At 43.0% G+C, this 27041-nt stretch overlaps 1 protein-coding gene across 1 annotated transcript in view; it reads left to right on the top strand.

Moving 5' to 3' along the window:
* Positions 1 to 19804, top strand: part of LOC139266885 (3',5'-cyclic-AMP phosphodiesterase 7B-like) — a 258407-nt gene extending 238603 nt beyond the window's left edge. The window contains exons 10-13 of the mRNA XM_070884501.1: positions 2639 to 2783; positions 4906 to 5002; positions 15877 to 15957; positions 17781 to 19804. Of these exons, the coding sequence (XP_070740602.1) occupies positions 2639 to 2783; positions 4906 to 5002; positions 15877 to 15957; positions 17781 to 17989 (532 nt within the window). The 3' untranslated portion in view covers positions 17990 to 19804. The remainder of the gene's footprint in view (positions 1 to 2638; positions 2784 to 4905; positions 5003 to 15876; positions 15958 to 17780) is intronic.
* The last annotated feature ends 7237 nt before the right edge of the window (positions 19805 to 27041 follow it).

Here is a 27041-nt window from a genome sequence, read left to right as displayed (position 1 = left end):
AACGCTTCAATTACTGATGACTGAGGGCTCAGTGACAACTGTTCCGCATGGACATGTTTATTTTTTGGAGTTGTTCCTATGTTGTGTTGTGTTAATGGAACACGATTCACTTTTAATGTAAAAATATTTTATTGAAAAGTTCACAATGTACTGCACGTTAGTGTAATAAAATATTTGTTGTATCAAACTTTACTTTAATATGACTCTTTAAGATCACTTAAAAACCGTAAGATCACTTATAAACATAAAGTTACAAAACTTACAAAACAATTTCAATTTGAAAAAAGTTACTACAGTTACATCAAGAACAAGAACATCAGCAGCAAAGAAAGGTTCATCCACATCTCGGTGAATGTTCACTTCTTCATGGGGATGCCATTTGATTGGCTGGGCTGTGTGCCGTTATTGTAGCAGCTACCTCCATGAGGGCCTGTGCCGTCACTTGCACTCCCTCTGACATTCCCTCCCTCATTTCCCGGGACATTACTACTATTTCTCCCATCAGTACCGTTACCTCTTCACCCATCGCACTGACGCTGCCCACGAGTGATCGGGGAAGGTCATTGCTCTCCACACCCAATGCCACAACCTGACCCACATCTGTTGCACGCTGCATCTCAGGAGAGCGTGTTTCGATTCTCCTTCTCCTCTGCCTGGGTCTGCCTCGCGGCACCACTCCAGTGAGAGGCGCAGGCTGGGACGGTGGGGCCCTGGGTCTGCCTCGCGGCACCATTCCAGTGGGAGGCGCAGGCTGGGACGGTGGGGCCCTGGGTCTGCCTCGTGGCACCATTCCAGTGGGAGGCGCAGGCTGGGACGGTGGGGCCCTGGGTCTGCCTCGCGGCACCATTCCAGTGGGAGGCGCAGGCTGGGATGGTGGGGCCCTGGGTCTGCCTCGCGGCACCACTCCAGTGGGAAGCGCAGGCTGGGACAGTGGGGCACTGGGTGTAAAATGCTGTATTACACCACCACCACTGGGACCCGCAACGTCAGAATCTGTGAAACCATAGAATGTCGGACCAGAACCTATACAAGTGTTTGAAAAACTGATGCCCGTTGATGTGGACTGATACATATTAAGTTCAAAAGTCTCCCCTGAAGACATTTCAGTCAACCACTGCACCCACCCTTGGTCTGGATCGTCCGCATCTGGTGGTTCTTCTGTATCTTCAGGATTGGCATCATCTTCTGCAAAATATAACAGAACAGTCAAATGGTTAGCAGCACAGGAGGGGGCAGGATGGGTGGCATGAGTAGTCTCACATATAGCAGGCCAGGCAGCAGGTTGATTTGAAGGGCCACGATGCATTTTCAGGACATACCCTTTCCCTCGCGTGTGGACCCAGTTTATGCAGTACTGATTGCTTTTCTCCATGTACGACTCATCAAAGCAACGACCCTCTGTTCCAAGGGTGTCTGGGTGCAGATTTGGCATGCCTCCTCCTGTTCGAGTTCTTTCCCTTTTGTTGTGGGCCAATTTCTTCTGCAAAGATTAAAATATAACTTTTTACAGAGTGCGTCTTTCTTCAGGGTGGGACATATACAGATGGTCACATTTACAATTGAGATTCCATTGAAAAATGAAAATATTACTTACACTAACTACTTGACTAAGGTCGTGCCATTTCTTTTTACACTGGCTTCCAGATATCCTGGTATGCACCACTGCGCAGTAATGTTCTGCATCTAGGTTCCAGCGTTTCTTCATTTCTTTGGGTGGCACTTTTGTGTGACCTCTGTTGCTGGTATCCAGCTCCTGCCATCTCTGCTCAATGACATTAACTAGTGTCTCCACTTCCTCATGCAATAAATTATTTGTTCTTGGTGGACGTTGTTCCATTGCTGTATTGAATTGACACAGTGATTTTTCAAAACACAGTCCTTATTTTGCTTGCACCTATGCAGCGCTTGTTCTGGAAGTTTAGCAGCAACAAACAGCATTCACTTATTCCAGCAGCTGATTTCTTCCACAGTACTGCTAACAGCACTCCTTCAGGCACAAAAAATCAGTCAGAAGGCTTTGCACAGCTCCACACACCCAAAAATCACTTTTCTGCATATCCCTTTAAAGATGGCCGATTGCCAATGTTTGTGTGCCAACGTGCATGCGCAACGCTGCCTGGCACTCAAACTGACGCTGGGCCCTAGCCCTGCCACCCCCCTGTCAGCAGTGCTTGCTCAGAACGGCGTTTGCTCCGCCCCCAGCAGCTCCTGTTGCGCCGCGCTGAGCTGGAAACGGGCCTACAGATATCGGAGAATCACAAGCTAAGTTTTAGGCGCTTTTTGAGTTCTAGAAAATAGGCGGGCCGCTCCGAGGTGCGCCATTCTACCGGGGATTGGAAACTTAAGCCCTAAATATGTGCAACAGATAAAGTTGTCTGGTAAGAAGTGAGCCACAAAAGCCTTCCCTCCAATTCCTCCTCTCTGTGGGGAAGCACTGCCCTCTGTAAAACACCTCCTCATTGCTGAAAGGCTGAGATCAAGAATGTGCCATGTGAGAGAATACAGGTGTGAACCTGCATTCCTATAATTCTGAAGCACAAAATGCTATGCCACCATGACTCCCATACTTCTTTTGTTTTGCTATATTTAATTAAAACATCCACTTTGAGAAAATAATATAATCTATTTTTTATTACAGACAAGACATTGAACAACAGTTAGGATCTCTCATTTTGGCCACGGATATTAGCCGACAAAATGAATTTCTTACAAGAATGAAAACTCATTCAGACAATAGGGATTTATCATTGGAGGATGCAGATCATAAACATTTCATACTGCAGGTAGGTTATTGGCCAAACGTAATAAACAAACTGATTATCTCTAAAGCACCAGTTCAGTTCTGAATGTCTGAAAAGGACAACTGTTGCTTTTAGCAGCATTGGTGGTCAAATCAGTCATAGTGATTGTGTCAACAGCAATAAACAGTTTTTGCTCTCAGCCTTGATCTTGCTGTCTCTCATCCTTTTGTGTTACATACTTGGCGTCAACATTGTGTTCCAAAAAAGGGAAAGCATTCTATTCCCTAGCATTGATATTCCACATTTCCTACTTTAGCAAGAATTTTCCCCCCAAAAAGCATTTAAAAAAAATCAAAAATACACTTATCATAATCTCAGTGGTGTTTTACATTTTTCTTGTTCCCCCTTTTCCACTTTACTATTTAAAGTTTTTCAAAATTCAACAATTCAACAAAGCATGTTAAAATGTGGGCCAAATTTCATACACTAAAAATATATATATTTGCTGTTATATCCTCTAATCCATCTGAATTACAACATTTTGTGGTAGCACTGCTTGGGGTTGGAGAGGAGAAAAAGATTGGGATTATTCTGCTTTTCATGGAGATGTTATACCAAACTACTTTAAGCTGCCTCAAAGTGAGGCATTGCAGAAAAGATGGTGGGGGTGTAAGTGTCAGAATATGCCCACTGGTGACCTCCACTCCTGATTCCAACAGATTATGCGGTGCCAAGTGGTTATAACCTTATTTCAATATTGTTGGTAGGCGCCTGCCTGATAGGGGAGGCCAGTAATTATGGCAGATGCTGGCCATTCCTGGGAGATACCCCCCCACCACACACACACACACACACACACACACACACACACACTGCGCGCCTTTTTCAGGGAGCCTTGAACTGAAAATTGGCTTTATTGGCCTTGATGCTGTTTTGAAACTGCATGTGTGGGTACATCCTGGCCAACAATGACCATAAAATTATTAGATTTAACTTGACCAACAAATCAATGCTACTGAAAATGTAATGTAGAGCCATTGCCCTTTTGCACATACTTGTTCATTATACCCAAACTTCATGGCATACTTTTCTTGAAGGTGACGGATCAGTTGAGGAACAACAAACAGATGCTGAGACATCCAGGCCGAGGTTCTCGTCTCCTTTGAGGGGGTTCTCAGTGGGTCCAGCAGCTGCAGCCAAGGCTATTCTTAAATTGTTAACCTTATCTAAGCAAGGACACAACACATTAATTAGTCTGTGAGTCTGTAGTTTTGAATAAGCTCTTGTGCAAGCTAGTTTTAATTTGGAAACATCTGAATAGTAGGACATCTGAATCCTTTGTAGGATTTTCCAACATGTAAGGATTAACTCTTAACTTTCCAAAATGCTTGCTGTCTGCCTCATTTTCCTATGGGTAACTACTATAATTGATGGGCGCTTGCCAATATAACCCTTCTGTGGTCCCCTTTGTTTTCTAATTTTATTTAATTAAGGGCTTTTCCATGCAGCTCTGCAAGCATCCATTTCAGGCACCTGGTGGAGAGTGGCTGCACTGTGGTGACATCAGAATAGAGAATCACCCAATAGTGCTTCCACCACACTGAAGGGAATTGTTTATGCAACTCTGAAGAATTGCAATTCAGTTTTCCTTGTTTCTTTCTACAGTCGCCACAGATTATTAATTTTTACCTGGAGATTTAAAAAGTAAGGAAGATCGCATTTGTGACTGATCTCAGAGACCAGAGAAGAAAGGAATCCCTTTCTTGTGAAAACAGATAAACTGAAATAGAGAGGATCACCCCATCAAGTCCTCTCCATTCTAGGCTGCCTGAAATGGATAGTTACGTGGTTTTGCAGAGCTACTGCAAAGTATTACAAAGACCAAAGAAAGATTAGGCAGCAGTCAAGAATGACTTGCCATGTAAGTTTCACACTACAGGCATACATTATGCTGCATTCACATCAGCAGATTTTAATTGAAAATATATGATTTCTGTGACTTTTCCTTAAACAAGCAGTAATTTATTTCATGGGTTTAGATTAATTTATAATTCATTATCTATATCTGTGGAGCCAGATAACCTGCAGTTTACTTTCAAAAAGCACACCAAAAGTCTTACTAGGTAATTAAGTAATTCTTCTTTGTTTATGACTTCTTTTCCAGATAGCGCTCAAGTGCGCAGATATCTGTAATCCTTGTCGAGTCTGGGATATGAGCAAGCAGTGGAGTGAGAAAGTCTGTGAGGAATTCTACAGACAAGGTTAGTGGGGCTATACTGAACTCTGTTTGACTTTACCCATCTCTAAGTAAATTACCCTTGGCTAGAGCATAGACACCCCATGTCGTTATAGGAGGCCCAAGAGGGTGTGTTGCATTTCTTTTTAATTCCAATTAAATCAATGGTAATGAGGTGTAGAAAAAAAACATTTAAAAACAGGAAGGAAAACTACCAAACAGGAAAGAAATAGCCACTTCAAGTGGATGGATTCGTTACAGATTACATTACTTCAATTTTTCTAGAGGAAACAAAAACAATCCAAGATTTAGAAATTCACATGGAACATTGTATGAATTGGTAAAAAGATGAGACTTATTTTTCAACTTTGTTGTCACTACCTCCTAGATTCCTATTTACTATGGATATTACTGAATACAAATATCACTAATTTGTCTAAAAGTGTCTTTAAAATCCTTCAGAAATAAATAAAGAATAATAATCTGTGACTGCTTTCTTAAAGGTGAATGAAAGCTGATATTTTTTTTGCTCTTGTTCATGTTCTGTCCTATCAGATACAACCAGGTCAGTCTTTGGCAGCTTTGTTTCCAAGAATCCTGTTTACACTCGATTTTCGAGGTGAAAGCAACTTTGAAAACATTGGCCTCTGATTTGATGGCTCCCTCCAAATGCTGGACAAGTTATCTCATCAGTGGCACTGGTAAAACTATTGTACCCAGACGAGATAACTCATCCACGGTTCCCCGAGCTTGTTAAAAATGATTACACAATAGCACTGCCATGTGGAGCATAGGATCATAGAAGGGGTCATCATAGGTGGTCCCTTGAAATAAGGATGACTTGCTTCCACGCCAAAAATAGGATGAGTTCACAGGTGTTTCGAAAGAAAAATGTGAACTACATCCTCAAGGGTGGAAGATGCCTGTGCGTGGATTTTTTTTTAAACGTGTGGTGGCCATTGCACACCAGCCACCACACGGGCATGACAGAGCTAGGCCTTGGTCCAGTGGCAAGGATTACCCAAGACAACTGGAGACCTGCTCTGCTGCACAGACCCAGTGCACGCACACATCACAGTGTGGGCTGGCACGTGCTGCCCCTGGGCCCCTAGCCTCGAACTCACGCCTCCCCTGGGCCCCGATCACATCCCTCCACAATCTCTCACAGCTCCTTCGCCCTGACCTCGCCGCTCCTGCTGTATCTGCCCACGCTCCAATCACCGACCTGGACCTTGCTGACATTACTCTTCGCTGCCGTTGCCCTCCTGCACCAGCTCGCGCACTGTACCTTGTAGTGGTATGCCTCCACGCTGCTCCTTTTATGGCCCTGACCTGCAGCTGATGGTCTCTCGCAGGTCAGGGCCTCAACGCTGCTCCTGGGCCTCCGCATACCGCTCCTTTTATGGCCCTGACCTGCCGCTGATGGTTTCTCGCAGGTCAGGGCCTCCAAGTCCCACAGAAGGGATACAGCACAGGAGGAGGCCAGTCGGCCCATTGAGCCTGTGCCGGTTCTCTGCAAGATCACTTCAGCTAGTCCCACTCCCCCACCCTGTCACCATAGTCCTGCAATTTTTTTTCCTTCAGGCACTTATCCAAGTCCCTTTCGAAAGCCATGATTGAGTCTGCCTCCACCACCTATTCCAGATCGTAACCACTCAGTGTAAAAAAAGTTTTTCCTCATGACGCCTTTGGTTCTTCTGCCATTCATCTTAAATCTTTCTGGTTATCAACTGTTCCATCAATGGGAACAGTTTCTCTCTTTCTACTCTGTCTAGACCTCAACAAATTTCCTCTCAACCTTCTCTGCTCTAAGGAAAACAACCCCACCTTCTTTAATCTATCCACGTAACTGAAGTCCCTCATCCCTGGAATCATTCTCGTAAATCTTTTCTGCACCCTCTCTAAGTCCTTCACACCCTTCCTAAAGTGCGTTGCCCAGAATTGAACACAATACTCCAGTTAAGGCTGAACCAGTGTTTTATAAGGTTAATCATAACATCCTTGCTTTTGTTCTCTATGCCACTATTTATAAAGCCCAGTATACCATAAGCTTTTTTAACCACTTTCTCAATCTGCCCTGCCACCTTCAATGATTTGTGCACATATACCCCAGATCACTCTGTTCATGCACCCCCTTTAGAATTGTACCCTTTAGTTTATATTGCCTCTCCTCATTCTTCCTACCCAAATGTATCACTTCGAAATTTTCCGCGTTAAATTTCATCTGCCACATGTCCGCCCATTTCACCAGCCTGTCTATGTCTTCTTCAGGTCTATCACTATTCTCCTCACTGTTCACTATACTTCCAAGTTTTGTGTCATCTGCAAATTTTGAAATTATGCCCTGTACTCCTAAGTCCAAATCATTAATATACATCAAGAAAAGCAATGGTCCTAGTACCGACCCCCGGGAACACCACTATTTTCCTTTCTCCAGTCTGAAAAATAACCGTTCACCACTGCTCTCTGTTTCCTGTCAATTAGTCGGTTTCGGATCCATGCTGTCACTGTCCCTTTTATTCCATGGGCTTCAACTTTGCTGCCAAGCTTATTAGGTGGTACTTTATCAAACGCCTTTTGGAAACCCATATACACATCATCAACCGCATTGCCCTTATCAACTCTCTCTGTTACCTCATCAAAAAACTCGATCAAGTTAGTTAAACACGATTTGCCTTCAACAAATCTGCGCTGGCTTTCCTTAATTAATCCATACTTGTCCAAGTAACTGTTAATTTTGTCCCTGATTATCATTTCTAAAAGCTAGGGACAGGAAAATATCATTTGGCCCATCAAAACTCACCTCTCTCTTAATTCAGCCAGCCTAGCATCCAACTGCATTTTGAATATTTTTGTCTCTACTTCCTCGCCTAGTACATTATTCAAAATATTTATCATTTGAGTAAAGAAGTTATTTCTGAACTATATACATGCCCTCTGTCCTACAGCCTGACTCTTACTTTGAAATAATATTCTGGGTTTAACATTTTCATATCAATATACAATTCACCTCCTTTAGTTTGGTTGTTTTTCTTGGCGACATCTCCAATACATGTACGTGCTGTCTGTAGAATGGTGACCAAAATTGAACAGAGAACTCCAGATCTAACCAAAGCATGATAAAAATGTAGCATGTTGGTACTCCAGAGTGAGTGTTAGGACACAGATTCAAGTTTCTCCCCTCATGAGTTCCTGATCTCAGCCATTTTTATACGGAAGACACTGAGCGGAGACTATCATGACAGAAGGGAAGATTAAGTAATCTCCAGGCTTTTTGTACAGCTCCTTAGTTTTGATTCAGAACAGTATTGATGCAGAGCAAATGTGTTCTTGCTTAGACTGGGGAGAAATATTAAGTTTGTACTCTCAAATTTAAAAAATCCATTTGTACACAAGTGCTGCCACTTACTGGGGTAACAAGTATTTAAGTGTCACAAAAATTGGAAAACCTGATGGTGAATAACGAGTTCTGGGCCTGGTTGATTGCCTGGGGAAATTAAATTAGTGTTTCCTATTATTTGCTTAATTGAAATAAATTGTCCTTATACTTCAGTATATTGTTCAAAAAGAAGCATTATTCACTGTGTTCAGATGGATGAAATTCAAAGGCTGTGAAATTGGATGTTATAGCGTCGGCCATTAAGTCCGGTTTTCAGAACATAAGAAATAGGAGCAGGAGTAGGCCATTCGGCCCCTCGAGCCTGCTCCACGATTCAATATGATCATGGCTGATCATGCAACTTCAGTACCCCATTCCTGCTTTCTCTCCATAGCCCTTGATACCTTTAACCATAAGGGCCACATCTAACTTCCTTTTGAATATACCTAATGAAATGGCCTCAACAACTTTCTGTGGTAAAAAATTCCACAGTTTCACAATTCTCTGAGTGAAGAAGTTTCTCCTCATCTCGATCCTAAATGGCTTACCCTTTATCCTTAGTCTGTGACCTCTGGTTCTGGACTTCCCCAACATCGGGAACATTCTTCCTAATCCAACCTGTCCAATCCCGTCAGAATTTTATATCTTTCTATGAGCTCTCCTCTAACTCTTCTAAATTCCAGTGAATATAAGCCTAGTCGATCCAGTCTTTCTTCATATGTCAGTCCTGCCATCCCAGGAATCAGTCTGGTGAATCTTCGCTGCACTCCCTCAATAGCAAGAATGTCCTTCCTCAGATTAGGAGACCAAAACTGCACACAATACTCAAGGTGCGGTCTCACCAAGGCCCTGTACATCTGCAGTAAGACCTCCCTGCTCCTATACTCAAATCCCCTTGCTATGAAGGCCAGCATGCCATTTGCCTTCTTTACTGCCTGCTGTACCTGCATGCCTACCATCAATGACTGATGTACCATGTCAACCCTTGACTCCCTTATCATTCAAAAATCTGTCTATCTCCACCTTAAATATATTCAGTGACCCAGCCTCCACAGCTCTCTGGGGTAGAGAATTCCACAGATTTGCGACCCTCTGAGAGAAGAAAGTTCTCCTCATCTCCGTTTTAAATGGGCAACCCTTTATTCTGAAACTATGCCCCCTAGTTCTAGATTCCACCACAAGGGGAAACATCCTCTCTGCATCTACCCTGTCAAGCCCCCTCATAATCTCATACGTTTCAATAAGATCACCTCTCATTCTTCTAAACTCCAAAGAGTATAGGCCCAACCTGCTCAACCTTTCTTCATAAGACAACCCTTTCATCTCAGGAATCAACCTAGTGAACCTTCCCTGAACTGCCTCCAATGCAAGTATATCCTTCCTTAAATAAGGGGACCAAAATTGTACGCAATACTCCAGGTGTGGTCTCACCAATGCCCTATACAGTTGTAGCAGGACTTCCCTACTTTTATAATCGATCCCCCTTGCAAAAAAGGTCAATATTCCATTTGCCTTCCTAATTACTTGCTGTACCTGCATGGTAACTTTCATGTACAAGGAGCTCCAGATCCCTCTGTACCACAGCATTTTGTAATCTCTCTCCATTTAAATAATTTTTATTTTTTATTTTCACAATTTCCCACATTATACTCCATCTACCAAATTTTTGCCCACTCACTGAGCCTATCTATATCCCTTTGTAGATTATTTGCATCCTCCTCACAACTTGCTTTCCCACCTATCTTTGTATCATTAACAAATTTAGCTACATTGCACTTGGTCCCTTCATCCAAGTCATTAATATAGATTTTAAATAGTTGAGGCCCCAGCACTGATCCCTGTGGCACCCCACTAGTTACAATTTGCCAACCTGAAAATGACCCATTTATCCTGACTCTGTTTTCTCTTCATTAGCCAATCCTCAATCCATGCTAATATATTACCCCCAACCCAGTGAGCTCTTATCTTGTGCAGTAACCTTTTATGTGGCACCTTATTGAATTGTTTTCTTGAATAAATGGCAGCCGCCTCACTTCCATCCACCATTTGGGAGAGTTTGGCAGCGCTGCCTTTGCCTGCGCTCGCCTCTCCAATGTAAATATGCAGATTGTGATATCAATCGGCGAGTAATGCTTGAATTGATGCACGACTGCAATTTTGGATGTCACTGCACTCCATACTGCCCTCTCTTAGCCACACACAGAAGAAAGTGCATGCAACAGTTGTAGAGATGATGTTGGTACTTCTTAAAGGGACACACACATCTTTCAGGAATGTTTCGATTACAGCTTTTGGAGTTTTTTAAATATTTTATTGGAGTAGTGGCTTGGTGCAATACATTAAGAAAAGTTGTTTAGGTGTGCAGGGAGTGCTGCTGGATGCTTGCAAGGGTTTGGGTGTTAAAGGAAGGCCTCTGAGAAGACCATTTGCCCACAGTTCTCCTTGGCAGCAAAATCACATGGAGATGAAGTAGAGGCAGCAAAAGAGATAAGCTGCTTGCAGAGGGAAGAGGAGGAAGCAAAAGCGGAAGGATGAAACCTAGATAGCCCTTTCTAGCCAGGATATCCGTGATCAAATCCTCTGCCTGCGGTACCAGTGACCACAACCCCAATTTCCCTTTAAAATTTGTCCTACATCTTACCTTCCCTCGCTTACTGACCATCACAGCATCCTCTTGGCTGCAACACTGAAATAAAAGCCACCACAAAACAAAGTTTCCACTCCAACTTTATACATCCATCCAATATGACATTAAGAAATCAACTAATCACCCTTGTGCATTCCGTTAGTGATTGTCTTGTGTGCATTTGCCTATTCTAGTGATATCACGCAGTGCTTACCCCAGTGGCTGCAGCATGGCTGGTGGGGGACACTGCAGATGACCTCGCATGACGATCTCAAGGATCTGGTGACTGGGAGTGTCAAATCGAGTGACGGTGTTGTTTCTTCTTCACCACTCTCCTCTCCCTCTTCTTGATCAAGCACTGACTGGGCAGGCTAGATTTTGTGGGTGTCTGAAATGAGAAAGGCATAAGTATAGGTTTGTGATGAGGGGAGGGCAGGAAAGCAAGAGGTGCACGCTTACACCATGTACAGCTTGTACATCAGAAGAGATTGTGGGATGAGGGAAAAGTTGGATTTGAAAAGGAGGATCACATATGAGGATACTGACATCTTGTATTCTTTCAACCCCTCCACTGGCCAAGGGCTCAGACATGCCCCTGCCAAGAATGGCCAGCATAGTCTCCTCCAAGGGGCTGAGGTGAAAGTAGGAATGTGAGGTGTGCCTTGTGTTTGGTAGAGATTGTTGGTAGGTGAGTGATTGGGAGGGGCGGGTAGTCGTGCATTGAGCAGTATGTGAGGCTAGTGGTGCAGTTGGTAGGAGATGGCTTTTGCAGATGCATTCACTGACCTTGACCACTCATCGGAGATCATGAATCTTCTTTGGGCACTAGAGCCAGAGCCTGGGGACAACACTGCTGACAATAACCACCTCAACAATCTGGTCCCACATCCCTCTTTCTGGAGGGCCTCCTGGCTCCCTGTGGGTAGAGGATCTCTCTTCTAGCGTTGACACCTGCATAAAGCTGGAGTGTTGTGTGCAAAATCCTGGGAGCCCTTTCGTTGGCCCGTTGAGCCATTTGTGTTAGTGCTGAAGCACTTTACCATTTTCTTTACATGCAGAAGACAATTCGACTTCAAGAGCTCTAAACTGCTTAGTTTGGATTGAACTTAAATTTTTTTTCAGAAGGAAGTTCATCTTTAAGGGTTCGAGACTGCTTTCAAAAATGATCGCCTTGCTTTAAGAGCTTGCAGCCTTGCTCCAGTGGCGCAACATTGGGCCTCCTGCTGAGCGCACAGCCTGAAACAGCTCATTTGTCGCTGGGCTGTGCACTGAAATCATTCAAATCAGCAGGCAACACAAAAATAACCTGCTGCCTTCGTTTTATAAATGGGCACGAGCAAATCTCTCCCTGTGGTGCTAACATCCATTTTGGGGCCTTATCAAATCACTAGGCCAAAGTATTTAGATAATGTCACTTGTGTTTCATCTATTTGGCAGAAATCAAAAAGGGCCACATTACAGCAAAAGTCTAAAGAGACAAAATGTGTTAAAAAGACAAGCCTGAAGGCTCTGTGCCTCATTGCGAGGAGTATTCGTAATACGGTGGACGAATTAACTGCGCAGGCAGCTATTAACGAATATGATATAATTGGGATTACGGAGACATGGCTTCAGGGTGACCAAGGCTGGGAACTCAACATCCAGGGATTTTCAACATTCAGGAAGGATAGACAGAAAGGAAAAAGAAGTGGTGTAGCATTGCTGGTTAGAGAAGAAATTAACGCAATAGTAAGGAAGGACATTAGCTTGGATGATGTGGAATCTGTATGGGTAGAGCTGCGGAATACCAAAGGGCAGAAAACGCTAGTGGGAGTTGTGTACAGACCACCAAACAGTAGGAGTGAGGTTGGGGACAGCATTAAACAAGAAATTAGGGATGCGTGCAATAAAGGTACAGCAGTTATCATGTGCGACTTTAATCTACATATAGATTAGGCTAACCAAACTGGTAGCAGTACGGTGGAGGAGGATTTCCTGGAGTGAATTAGGGATGGTTTTCTAGACTAATATGTCGAGGAACCAACTAGAGGGCTGGCCATCCTAGACTGGGTGATGAGTAACGAGAAAGAACTAATTAGCAATCTTGTTATGCGAGGCCCCTTGGGAAAGAGTGACCATAATATGGTAGAATTCTTTATTAAGATGGAGAGTGACACAGTTAATTCAGAGACTAGGGTCCTGAACTTAAGGAAAGGTAACTTCGATGGTAGGAGACGTGAATTGGCTAGAATAGACTGGCGAATGATACTTAAAGGGTTGACGCTGGATAGGCAATGGCAAACATTTAAAGATCACATGGATGAACTTCAACAATTGTATATCCCTGTCTGGGAAGGTGGCTCAATCGTGGCTAACAAGGGAAATTAGGGATAGTGTTAAATCCAAGGAAGAGGCATATAAATTGGCCAGAAAAAGCAGCAAACCTGAGGACTGGGAGAAATTTAGAATTCAGCAGAGGAGGACAAGGGGTTTAATTAGGAGAGGGAAAATAGAGTATGAGAGGAAGCTCGCTGGGAACATAAAAACTGACTGCAAAAGCTTCTATAGATATGTGAAGAGAAAAAGATTAGTGAAGACAAACGTAGGTCCCTTGCAGTCAGAATCAGGTGAATTTATAACGGGGAGCAAAGAAATGGCAGATCAATTGAACAAAAAGGACACAAATAACCTTTCGGAAATACAAGGGGACCGAGGGTCCAGCGAGAAGGTGGAACTGAAGGAAATTAGTCAGGGAATTGTGTTAGGGAAATTGATGGGATTGAAGGCCGATAAATCCCCAGGGCCTGATAGTCTGCATCCCAGAGAACTTAAGAAAGTGGTCCTAGAAATAGTGGATGCATTGGTGATCATTTTCCAACAGTCTATCGACTCTGGATCAGTTCCTATGGACTGGAGAGTAGCTAATGTAACACCACTTTTTAAAAAAGGAGGGAGAGAGAAAGCAGGGAATTATAGACAGGTTAGCCTGACATCAGTAATGGGGAAAATGTTGGAATCAATTATTAAAGATGAAATAGCAGCGCATTTGGAAAGCAGTGACAGGATCGGTCCAAATCAGCATGGATTTATGAAAGGGAAATCATGCTTGACAAATCTTCGAGAATTTTTTTATGATGTAACTAATAGAGTGGACAAGGGAGAACCAGTGGATGTGGTGTATTTAGACTTTCAAAAGGCTTTTGACAAGGTCCCACACAAGAGATTGGTGTGCAAAATTAAAGCACATGGTGTTGGAGATAGTGTACTGACGTGGATTGAGAACTGGTTGGCAGACAGGAAGCAGAAAGTCGGGATAAACGGGTAATTTACAGAAGGGCAGGCAGTGACTAGTGGGGTGCTGCAGGGCTCAGTGCTGGGACACCAGCTATTTACAATATATATCAATGATTTAGATGAAGGAATTGAGTGTAATATCTCCAAGTTTGCAGATGACTTTAAGCTGGGTGGCGGTGTGAGCTGTGAGGAGGATGCTCAGAGGCTGCAGGGTGACTTGGACAGGTTAGGTGAGTGGGCAAATGCATGGCAGATGCAGTATAATGTGAATAAATGTGAGGTTATCCACTTTGGTAGCAAAAGCACGAAAGCAGAATATTATCTGAATGGCGGCAGATTTGGAAAAGGGGAGGTGCAACGAGACCTGGGTGTCATGGTACATCAGTCATTGAAGGTTGGCATGCAGGTACAGCAAGCGGTGAAGGCGGCAAATGGCATGTTGGCCTTCATAGCTCGGGGATTTGAGTATAGGAGCAGGGAGGTCTTGCTGCAGCTGTACAGGGCCTTGATGAGGCCTCACCTGGAATATTGTGTTCAGTTTTGGGCTCCTAATCTGAGGAAGGATGTTCTTGCTATTGAGGGAGTGCAGCGAAGGCTCACCAGACTGATTCCCGGGATGGCAGGACTGACATATGAGGAGAGAGAGAGAGACTGGATCGATTGGGCCTGTATTCACTGGAGTTTAGAAGAATGAGAGGTGATCTCATAGAAACATATAAAATTCTGACAGGATTGGACAGGTTGGATGCAGGAAGAATGTTCCCGATGTTGAGGAAGTCCAGAACCAGGGGTCACAGTCTAAGGATAAGGGGTAAGCCATTTAGAACTGAGATGAGGAAAAACGTCTTCACTCAGAGAATTGTGAACCTGTGGAATTCTCTACCACAGAAAGTTGTTGATGCCAGTTCGTTAGATATATTCAAGAGGGAGTTGGATATGGCCCTTACGGCTAAAGGGATCAAGGAGTATGGAGCGAAAGCGAGAAAGGGGTAGGTACTGAGGTGAATGATCAGCTATGATCTTATTGAATGGTGGTGCAGTCTCGAAGGGCCGAATGGCCTACTCCTGCACCTATTTTCTATGTTTCTAAGTCCCTCCTAAATTATTTTTTTGCATATTTAATGATTTTGTAATCTTACAATCTGTAGCAAATCCTTTGGCATGTGAACTGATAGATGTTGTCAAAGCATGGATTCCCATCTTCTCTATGCACCCCTCTCCAGGTAACCAAATATATACCCTAGGATGATTTCAAATCTATGTTGTAAATCTCTGTCCCAGAGAGCTGTGGAGGCTGGGTCATTAAATATATTTAAGGCAGAAAGACAGACAGATTTTTGAGCTTTAAGGCAGTAAAGGGTTATGGGGAGCAGGCAGGGAAGTGGAGCTGAGTCCATGATCAGATCAGCCATGATCTTATTGAATGGCGGAGCAGGCTAGAGGGGCCATATAGCCTTCTCTTGCTCCTATTTCTTATGTTCTTTTAAAGCAATGATCACTTCCAGATTCCCATTCCAAATCCCTGCATTTGTATCTTCAAAAAAGTGCCGATCCTTGATAGTTTCTTGTGGTTAGAATTCATTGCCTTTCTAAAATCTGCTGTTACTTATTTGGTTTGCAGGTGACCTAGAGCAACGGTTGCAGCTTGAAGTTACTCCACTGTGCAATCAACAAAAAGACACAATTTCCAGCATACAAATAGGTAAAAAACACAATTATGCTATAGACAAATTTCTATTTGTATTGAACCTTGAAGAGAAAGGACAGGTTAGAGAAAGTTTGAGGTTTTGGAGTTGAGGGTGATCTTTTTGACTTCATAAAAGCAATTATTATTGATCAAGACTCTGAAAAAGATGAGATAACTGATGGCTACTGGAAGGGAGCCAGCAACACGAGCCACTGTGTATGTGGCAGTGGATATCCAGTTTGAAGCAGATGAATGCCACACATTTGTACAGGTGAGATAAGAGCATGAGACTGTGCCAGGATACAAGTTTAATAGAGAGCAGGAATGGATGGGATGGGGAGTACACAAGGGCATACTGCAGTGATAAGAGGGAGAAGTAGATATGAATAGGGAGATGTAATTCTGTAGCAAAGCAGAACAAGGTGGCAGATGAGCTTGGGCCCAGGAAAGTAGGAATGTGAACTATTGTCCTAAATCCAAGTATGATGGAGATCTGCCTTGAGCATGGTGGAAGCACTCATATAGGATAACTTGCCAGCCACCTTGATGTTTAAACATCATCCAATGACACATACCAGGGGTACTCATCACCAAATGCTTAATCCAGGTCTTCGTATTGCAGGCTTTTGCAAAGCGATATTGCCATGAGGATGATTCACTAGTGAGGCAGTATAGCCAGAACACCCTCTCCCTGCAACTATTTTCCCTTTTTGGCATATATCCACCTCAGAGCTTCGTCCTGGATCTCGCAAATGGGCCAGAGGAAGCCCTTTCTTTGCATGCTTAGGATTTCTGAACCATGAAGGAAAATAGTTTGGCTTAACATGTGTTGGGAATTTGCCATTATTGAAGTGAGATAAGAAAGACTAAGGTGTTCTTTGCCGCCTTCTCATCATAGTCCTGAAGGTCATTTTCAAGGCTGTAATTGACATTTACCAGGACGCCTAGGGTACCAATCATTGAATCAACAATTGGAACCGATGCCTCATGTATTTTCCAATCAGTACTTTTTGAGATCTCATTTTTTTAGTCATGCAAAGCCATAATGCTTCACTTGAGGTACCCCCCATATTACACAGCTAGTGCCAAGCCCATTATTTAAGATGGTAAATAGGGTGCACTAGATTCCCAAGTGAGTCCACCAACAACTCAATACCATCTGTGAAAAGGAGCATTATACTTCTCTCTGAAATTTCCAGATCAGAAATTTCAAAACCATCCTTTACAATACCATCCAGCACAGAAAGGAAACGTCAAATACAATGGGTGACTCAACAATGTTGCCTCATTCTTCTTTTGTGAGAGGGAATGAGATTCAGTGAGTCCTTCATCCAGCTTACATGATTTTGGAGCTTATTTTATTGATGTTCTATATTTTAGAACATTATAGAGAAATTAAGAACTTAGAATAATATTTTCACTGCAAACATTTAAGAATATGTAGAAGATCTAGAAGCCGATTAGTAATTTTGCATGGCCTCTGACCCAGTTTATAGCCAGCCAAAGCTAGTGCCTTGATGAAGAAAAAACATAGTGTACATATTTGGGGGGAGGGGGAGGAAAGAGTATTGGAAGCAGTATAAATCACCAAATTTAAGGGCAGTTGATGAGCTGGTGTTTTGTCAGTAAGTGGCAGCTTGTGAACTGATCTGGTATCGACTTAAGTTAATTGTAACTTTGTCACTAATTAGCATAGCATGCTAAATGCTTAATATTGCATATTTGTAGGAGAAACTGCAAGCACTTTGTTTTTACTATTTTGTCTGCTAACTTCTCAATGGCTACACTTCCATTATAGAAAAAAAATGATCACTTTATCTTATTACTCCTGATTTTAGGTTTTATGAGTTACATTGTTGAACCCCTGTTTGTGGAATGGTCTCGTTTTACTGAAAACACTCCTTTGACCAGAGCAATGATGAGCCATTTACAAAAGAACAAAGCAAGATGGCGAGGACTAGTTCTCAAACAACACAACAGTGAGGACAATTCAGCCCAAATGAATGAGGACAAAAGCAGAACTTCTCAGGAAGTTGAACACCAATAATCTAATTCAGTTAGATGGTCCAGTCAAATAATGCCATTTATTCTTCACACACACTTCTTTTTCAAAATTTGCTTCTTAGTGAGGTGTATAAAATCTTACTGGGAAAAATTTCCCCAGGGGAAAAAAAGAGGAAGGAAGAGAACAATTTGATACGATTGAAAGTGATTGTCTGCTCGGAGTTCCTTGATCTGACTTTGGTTTCAAAAACACACTCCACATATTATTACCTCAGCAACCCTCAATTTGAATAAAAAAGGAAAAGACTTGATATTTGAATTACACCAGAAGCAAAATTCAAACCCCAAATTATCAACTATTGGGTTCAAAGGCATTACCTGAGGTTATACTGCTGGGTAGGGAACAGTGTGGGCTGAAAATGACATGGAATGGGGGATGGAAGAGCCACTGAAAGAAAGTCAGCTTTACTTCATTGTGGTGCAGTGACAAAACTCATTCAGCAATGTGGCTTTGGTTATTACGGACGACTATTGAAGAACATAACATTCAGCTGGGCTGCACCATGATAAACCATTGCTAAACACCAGCTTCGACTGAGCTCAGAATCTGTGGGATTTTGAGTGTGCACTGAGAATAATCCTTTTTTTTTTTGGAATGACAACCAAACTTTTTCATTTTTGTATCTTTTGCATCAGAAAGCAGATGTGGCATTCAGAACTGGATTGCATACCTACAGAGTACACGTTTAGATTTTTTCTTGTATAGTTATAAATAAAATTAAGATGTAGAGATGTAAATATGATCAGTTAAAAGACACAAACAATTCCATGTTTCATTCTGTCGCAGTCTGTCTGTCTCAGTGCCTCTTTTTCTCTCAAACACATACATGTACATAATTTACTAGAGATAGCAAACAACAAAAGATCGGTACCGTTAGAACTTTGTGTTGAAAAAATGTTTCACTGTGAAGAATACCATTGGTATTAAAAGAAGCCAAAAATTAGAATCAGAGAACCAATGTAAATAGCTATTTTAGTTGTAGCACACTGGTATGCTCCTATAAAGCCTTAACATTGCACCCATTGCCACACTTTTACTGTTTTGATAATTAAGCACAAACATCCTTCGTATTAAATTCCCATTTCCAATTACAGCAAGCTGTTTCATTTCTATTGTTCCAGTAATGGTATTTAACAAGAGCATCAAAACTTCACGAACATTCCATTTTTTCTTACACAATTTAAATTTATTTTTAATTTTTCACTGAGGCAATTATAGGGATTATTTCTCTTTTCTATGCCTCAAATGCATAACAATGTCATCAAAATTCTTTGAATCTTAGTTAATTTTAAAACCATTTGACAGATTTGTCATTTTACTGAAGTCCCAGATCAACTAAGGTCTGAGAAAGTAAATGTGTTTTTTTTTATATAAACATACTTTCTGCTTAAAAATCATAAATGAACAGATCAGCCCTGAATGCCATGTTGTCATACCCCAGAGGTTGAAAATCTAAAGGAATGGAAATGTATTTATTATTCTACGGACTACAAAAGAAAATTGTACACAAAACATTTTCAAAAATGCTTTGTGATACAGGCTATTGTTTTAAAATGAACAGAAAAATAGCTTTTGTTCAACTTTGTTTGCCTTTCTGTTCAAAGGCGGGTAAATGAAGAACAGGCTCGAGGAGCTGAATAATAGCCTACTCCTGTTTCTATCTAACCTTGGATTTGATTTACACAGCAATGATGAACCTCCCTATATTATGTGTAAATAACTTTAAAATTATCTTGCAGATTTATGTACACCTAAACTTTAATTCAATATACAGAAGGCATTATTTTGATTTAAAGGTTAGGTTCTTACAGTACATTCATGTAATCTATGTAAACAAGCCTTACAGCTGTATGATAGCACCATTTTAATGTAAACTTTGTCAAATGCTGAAAATTTGTGCTGAATATATTGTGAAATTTGCTGTGACTGCTATGCAGTGTTGCCAAGAATTGTTATTTCTAAAAACTAAATTTTAATCAAGAATTCAATGATGTACTTTCAGCTCAAGATTTTCGACTGCAACAATTAATCATAATTAGAAGACTTTTGTAAATGTCACTTGTGTTTTCCATTTATGAAAAACATAAAGATGCAAACAAGATGGTATATCAAACTAACTGGACTGACGGTGACTCTGATTTACAATTTTCAGAAGGGCAACACAAAGCTGTCATCTTCTAAATCATCTGCTGTTGACTAGTTTTAACCTTGCAGTATTTGAATTCCTAAAGTTGTGTATGGTGCATTCAAGAATTAGTCAAACAATGTTAGTTGACATTGCTGCAACATTAGCTGACTGGGTTGGTCAAAATTTCCATTGTTATTTGAGTGTCCAAACATTTGTGTATGCCACGGAGCCCTACTGTCCACATGTAAAATTGATACAAATGTGCCAAAGAATTTGCCTATGGCGAAGCGAGAAATACTAACATACCTTAAGGGGCCTGAACGAGTGCTGGCCCTGCCATAGTTTCTTCAGTTAGCCTCATTAATATATTGTGGGTGAGTTGCATGCATTAGAAATGGCTTTCATTGGAAGGTTGCCTGTTTTGGAGGTGACAATAGTATCGTGCTGCAGGAATTAAAGGTCTGCAGCAATTACAGGGCTAAACGTCTTCTGGATGGGCAGAGCAAAAACCAATCAGAAAATTGAAGCTTGCAAATATAATGGGTACTGTTGCAAATGAAAGCTTTAATCTGCATTGCACAAAATTAGTTGCTACTAACCCCTTAATTCACTGATACGTTTAATGTTGGAAAATGTCTTAATTAGCTAATTTAAGTCCGGTCAACAAATTTATTCTTGACTTAATATTTGGTCAGTATCTATATTTTATAAGTGTAAATAGACTAAACAATTAGCATTCTACTTTTGTCAACTAAAGTGCTCATGAGTATTTCAATTTGCTAACGAACACTTTAATTTTTGGAATGCCATTGAATTCGACACAACTGTAGGTTGTATGTTATGCATGTGCATAGGAGTTAAAATCATATACGTCACTAATCACTAATGTCCTACATTACAACAGTGCCTACACAAAAAAAAAGGGTATTTCACTGGCTGTAAAGCACTTTGGCATGTCCAGTGACCATGGCCCCAAGTTTCGTCCCGCGGCGAAAACGGCGCACCTCCGAGCTGGGCGCCTGTTTTTCACGCCGAAAACTGCGCCTAAAAAAAAGTCCGATATTCTCGAGCTCGATGTCTGCTTGGCACGTCGCGCTCTTCGCAGCAGGGGGCGGAGCCTAACACTCGTGCCGATTTTCTAAGTAGCAGGGGGTGGATACAATTTAAATTAGCCTTAGTGGTGCCGGCAACCCTGCGCGTGCGCGTTGGAGCATGCGCGCACGCGCAGTCTCACACAAACATTGCCACTCGGCCATTTTTTAAAATACTGCAGAAAAAGTGAAGATTTGTTTCTTGGACCCCTGCAAAGGCTTGTAATGTAATTTTTTTTGATATTTCTGTGTGTGAGGGAGTGCTTTTAGCAGCACTGCTGAATAAATCACCTGCTGAAATCAGTGAGTTCAGCTTTTCACTGCTAAACTTGCAGAACCGGTGCTGCATTGGTGCATGCAAATTAAGGACTGTGTGTTTGGAGAAATAAGAGTGCCAATTCAACTTTGCAATGGATCAACGTCCCTCAAGAACAAAGAATTTCTTGCATGAGGAAGTGGAGATATTAGTCAACGTAATTGAGCAGAGATGGCAGGAGCTAGATACCAGCAACAGCGGTCGCATAAAAGTGCCACCAAAAGAAATGAAGAAACGCTGGAACCAAGTTGCAGAAGATTACTGCGCAGTGGTGCATACCATGAGATCTGGAAGTCAGTGTAAAAAGAAATGGCACAACCTTGGTCAAGTAGTTAGTGTAAGTAATATTTCCCATTTTTAATTTAATCGTAATTGTAACCTGGTTATCTGTATGTCCCACCTTGCAGACTGACACACTCTGTAAAAAGTTATATTTTACTCTTTGCAGAAGAAATTGGCCCACAACAAAAGGGAGGCAACTCGGACAGGAGGAGGCGTGCCCAATCTGCATCCACTGACACCCTTGGAACAAAGGGTAGCTGCTATGATGAGTCGTACATGGAGAAAAGCAATCAGTACAGCACAAGCTGGGCCCGCACGTGAGGAAGAGGGTAAGTCCTGAAAATGCATCGTGGCCCTTTAAATCAACCTGCTGCCTGGCCTGCTATGTGTGAGAGTACTCATGCTACCCATCCGGCCCCCTCCCTTGCTGTTAAGCATTTGACTGTTCTGATGTATTTTGCAGAACATCATGATGATGCTGCTGCTGCTGCCAACCCTGAGGATCCTGAGGGTACAGAACAAGGACCAGTACAACCAGCTGCGGACGATCCAGACTGGATGATGGCAGCGATGACTGAAATGTCTGCAAGGGAGAGCTTCCAATTTAATGTTTATGAGCCCCCATCAAGGGGCATCAGAGTTTCAACCCCTAGCATAGGTCTTGGTTCCACCTTCCATGGTTTCGCTTCCGATGTTGCGGGTCCCAGTGGTGCTGCTGGTATAATGCAGCTTTCTACAGTCAGTGCACTACCGTCCCAGCCTGCGCCTCCCTCTCGCATAGGTTCTGGTTCCACCTGCTATGGTTTTGATTCCAACGCTTCGGGTCCCAGTGTTGCTGCTGATATCGTCCAACATCCCAGCCCACGGCTCGCACTCGAGTGCTGTCGTCTGGAACATCGAGCGTCCTACCATTCCAGTCCGAGCCTCTCCCTCTAGTTCTGCCGTCTGCAACTCAGAGCATCCCACCATTCCAGCCCAAGCCTCTCCCTCCAGTTCAGCCGTCTGGAACACAGAGCGTCCCACAGTCCCAGCCCGCGCCTCCCTGTGTAGTGGTGCCGCTTGCAACACCGAGCATCCCACCGTCCGTGCCCGCGCCTCCCAGTGTAGTGGTGCCACAAGGCAGACCCAGGCAGAGGAGAAGGAGATTGGAGACACGCTCTCCTGAAATGCAGCGTGCAACAGATGCGACTCAGGTTGTGGCATTGGGTATGGAGACCAATGAGCTTACCCGATCACTCATCGGTGGCGTCAGTGCAGTAGGTGAAGAGTTAACGGTCCTGACGGGAGAAATAGCAGTAATGACACGGGAACTTAGGGAGGGAATGTCCGAGGGAGTGCAATCGACGGCACAAGCCGTCAGGGAGGGCATGCAAATTATGGCACAGGCCATCAGGGAGGGCATGCAAGTGTCGGCACAGGCTGTCAGGGAGGGCCTGGTTGAGGTAGCTGCTGCAATAAGGGCACACAGCCCAGCCAATCACATGACACCCCCATGAGGAAGTGAACATTCACTGAGATATGGATGAGACATGGTTGCAGCCTTTCTTTGCTGCTTTTGTTCTTGTTCTTGATGTAGCTGTAGTAGCGTTTTTCAAATTGAAATTGTTTTGTAAGTTTTGTAACTTTACAACATACAAGTGATCTCAGGGTTTTCAAGTGATCTTATAGTGTAAATGCTCTCACATTCTGTAAATTATTTAATTTTGCATCTAAAAAGTGATCTTGAAGTTAAGTGATCTTAGAGTGTAAAATTTTTCACATAGAAAGTGTTTTCTAACTTTTGTAACAAGTTTACAAGTGATCTTAAAGTTTTTAAGTGATCTTCAAGAGTCATATTAAAAAGTATAGTTTGATACAACAAATATTTTATTAGAGTGACATTAACTTTTCAATAAAATATTTTTTCATTAAAACTGTTTCATGTTCCATTAACACAACACAACGTAGGAACAACTGCAAAGAATAAACATGTCCATATGCAAAAGTGGTCGCAGAGCCCTCAGGCATCAGTAGTTGAAGCGTTCACGGATGAGCTGCTGGCGCAAGTCTCGAGCAATCGTTAAAGGGGCACGATGGATGGCCCTCCTCCAACCTTGTGCTTCGGCATCAGGCACTTGCATGCTTTCCTGATTGTCATTATCATCCACATCCTGGTCTTCCGTAATACTATCATCATGCACTGGACCCTCACGTCGGTCTGAGGAAGGACATTCTTGCTATTGAGGGAGTGCAGCGAAGGTTCACCAGACTGATTCCCGGGATGGCGGGACTGACCTATCAAGAAAGACTGGATCAACTGGGCTTGTATTCACTGGAGTTCAGAAGAATGAGAGGGGACCTCATAGAAACGTTTAAAATTCTGACGGGGTTAGACAGGTTAGATGCAGGAAGAATGTTCCCAATGTTGGGGAAGTCCAGAACCAGGGGACACAGTCTAAGGATAAGGGGGAAGCCATTTAGGACCGAGATGAGGAGGAATTTCTTCACCCAGAGAGTGGTGAACCTGTGGAATTCTCTACCACAGAAAGTTGTTGAGGCCAATTCACTAAATATATTCAAAAAGGAGTTAGATGAAGTCCTTACTACTAGGGGAATCAAGGGGTATGGTGAGAAAGCAGGAATGGGGTACTGAAGTTGCATGTTCAGCCATGAACTCATTGAATGGCGGTGCAGGCTAGAAGGGCCGAATGGCCTACTCCTGCACCTATTTTCTATGTTTCTATGTTTCTTCGGGTTCCACTACCAGCTCCTGCTGCCTCATGATGGCTAAGTTATGAAGCATGCAGCACACAACAGTGAAGTGACCGACAATCTGAGGAGAGTATAGCAACTGTCCTCCGGAATGGTCCAGGCATCGGAATCGCTGTTTCAATATGCCAATGGTCCTCTCAATGATGCTGCACGTCGCAATGTGCGCCATGTTGTATTGACGGTTAGCTTCTGTCCGTGTCACGTGTATCACGGTGGTCAGGCCGTACCCTTTGTCTCCCAGTAGCCAGCTCTGCCCTTCTGGCTGCTGCTCAAACATGTCAGATAGAACGCTGTCACGTAGGATGAATGCATCGTGGGTGCTGCCAGGGTATCTTGCATTGACTGACATGATGCGCTGCTTGTCATCACACACGAGCTGCACATTGATAGAGTGGAAACCTTTCCTATTTCGGTACTGCTCAGATTCCTCCATGGGTGCTAGCAAGGCTATGTGGGTACAATCAATGCAGCCCTGTACCTTTGGGAAGCCGGTAATCCTGAAGAAGCCCACAGCCCTCTCATGGATCGCTTGTGTGGTCATTGGGAAATTGATGAAGTCATTCCTTCGCGCATAAAGTGCAGCCGTGACCTGGTAAACGCAAGCATGTATTGCACGTTGAGAGATGGCACACACATCTCCAGTTGTAGCCTGAAACGATCCCGAGGCATAGAAAGAAAGTGCAGCTGTTACCTTCACTTCAACAGACAAGGCAGTTGTCCTTCTGCTTCTGGGCTGCAAATCTTCTCTCACCATATCACAGATCTCAGTGACAACTTCTCTGCGAAAACGCAGCCTTTTCACACAATCAGCCTCGCTCATGTCCAGATACGAGCGCCTGATTCGATATTGTCGACGTGGGTAAGGTCTCCTGCCCATCAACCTACGGGCTACGACGTTCCTGGTGCGGTGAGCTCTAATCAATTCTCTCCTATGCAGTGAATTGATGGCAAACCATTGCATAATACGTGGTGTTGACAATGCAGCACCCATTCTGCAAATTTAAATATAAAACTGTCGATTTGGCTGCCTCTCCCTGTCCAAATGGCCTCAGTCCCCCTCACAGCTCGAAGGCTGCTGCTGTATCTTCGGCTGCCTAAAGCGTGGCCGAATGGCCTCAAGCACCATAAAGAGCTGCGTGTGTCAGGTGTTGATTCTTCGGCTGCCGGCCAGCCACTGACGCCGCTGATATCTCATGGCCGAATGGCCTCACGTCGCTCTGCTGCTGATTCTTCGCGGCCAGCCACGAAGAGAATAAAGGCCTGCCTCAAGCACTGCAGCTCAGCTCGAAGCTTGCTGCCGCTGCCGTCGAGACACTGACGCCACACCCCTGCCTGTCTCCAACATGAAAGGCCTGCCTGAAGCACTTTCACACAGGTAGGAACATGGTTTATTTAATCTTTTCTTTGTTTATAAATTTTTATTCAGGTTGGATTTATTTGTATAATATTTGTATAAGTATAACTAAGGATTGATTGTAGAATTTAATGACTTCCCTTCCCCCCCCCCCCCCCCCCACCTCGTTCCCTACGCCTAATTTGTAACCTACGCCTGATTTTCTAAAGTGTAGACAAGGTTTTTTCGAGCATACAAAAATCTTCACTTACTCCATTCTAAGTTAGTTTGGAGTAAGTTTTCACTCACGAAACTTTGAAATCAGACGCAAGTGGCCGGACACGCCCCCTTTTGAAAACAAAATTCTGTTCCAAAGTGAAACTGTTCTAACTGACTAGAACTGGAGCAAACTAAATGTCGAGAATTCCGATTTCTAAGATACTCCGTTCTACACCAGTTGCTCCTAAAAATCAGGAGCAAATCATGTGGAAACTTGGGGCCCATGAAACACACTGTAGAAATACAAGTCTTTTTTTATTTATTATCACTGACATTACAGAGGCAGTGGAGGGGTCTTGAATGAGGCAGTTTCCTCCATTAAACATTGGGAACACCAAAACCATCAGCTTCAGCTGCTGTCATAAACTTTAAACCCTTGCCACGACAAGCCCCCCCCCCTGCGCCCCACAACTTTCCGTTCCTCAGACTCTAGCCTCTTGTGCATTCCGCTCCATTCACCCTACCATTGGTGGTCATGTCTTCAGCTATCTAGAACCCACCCTCTTGAATTCATTTCTTAAATTTATCTACTTCTCTCTCCTCCTTTAAGACCCTCCTTGAAACCAACCTCTTTGACCAAGCTTTTGGTCACCCCTCTGAATATCTCCTTCCATGGATTGATGTCCATTTTTGTCTAATGCTCTGTAAAGTATCTTAGGACATTTTTCTCCATTAAAGGGGCTACATAAATGCAACTTGTTGCAGTTGTAGTAAGCATATCAATCCCATCAGTCAAAATTACATGTAGCCCAGTATACTTTAATCATGCTGAAATACCCCTGCTTACTCCCAATAAATTGGGAAAAGCAGTCTTGTACTAAATAACGCACAACTTATCTATACTGCTGAGTAAG

Source organism: Pristiophorus japonicus, chromosome 7, assembly GCF_044704955.1.
Source record: "Pristiophorus japonicus isolate sPriJap1 chromosome 7, sPriJap1.hap1, whole genome shotgun sequence".
Taxonomy (NCBI): Eukaryota; Metazoa; Chordata; class Chondrichthyes; family Pristiophoridae; genus Pristiophorus; species Pristiophorus japonicus.
Note: the sequence above shows the minus strand (reverse complement) of the source record. Positions and strands in the feature narration are given on the sequence as shown.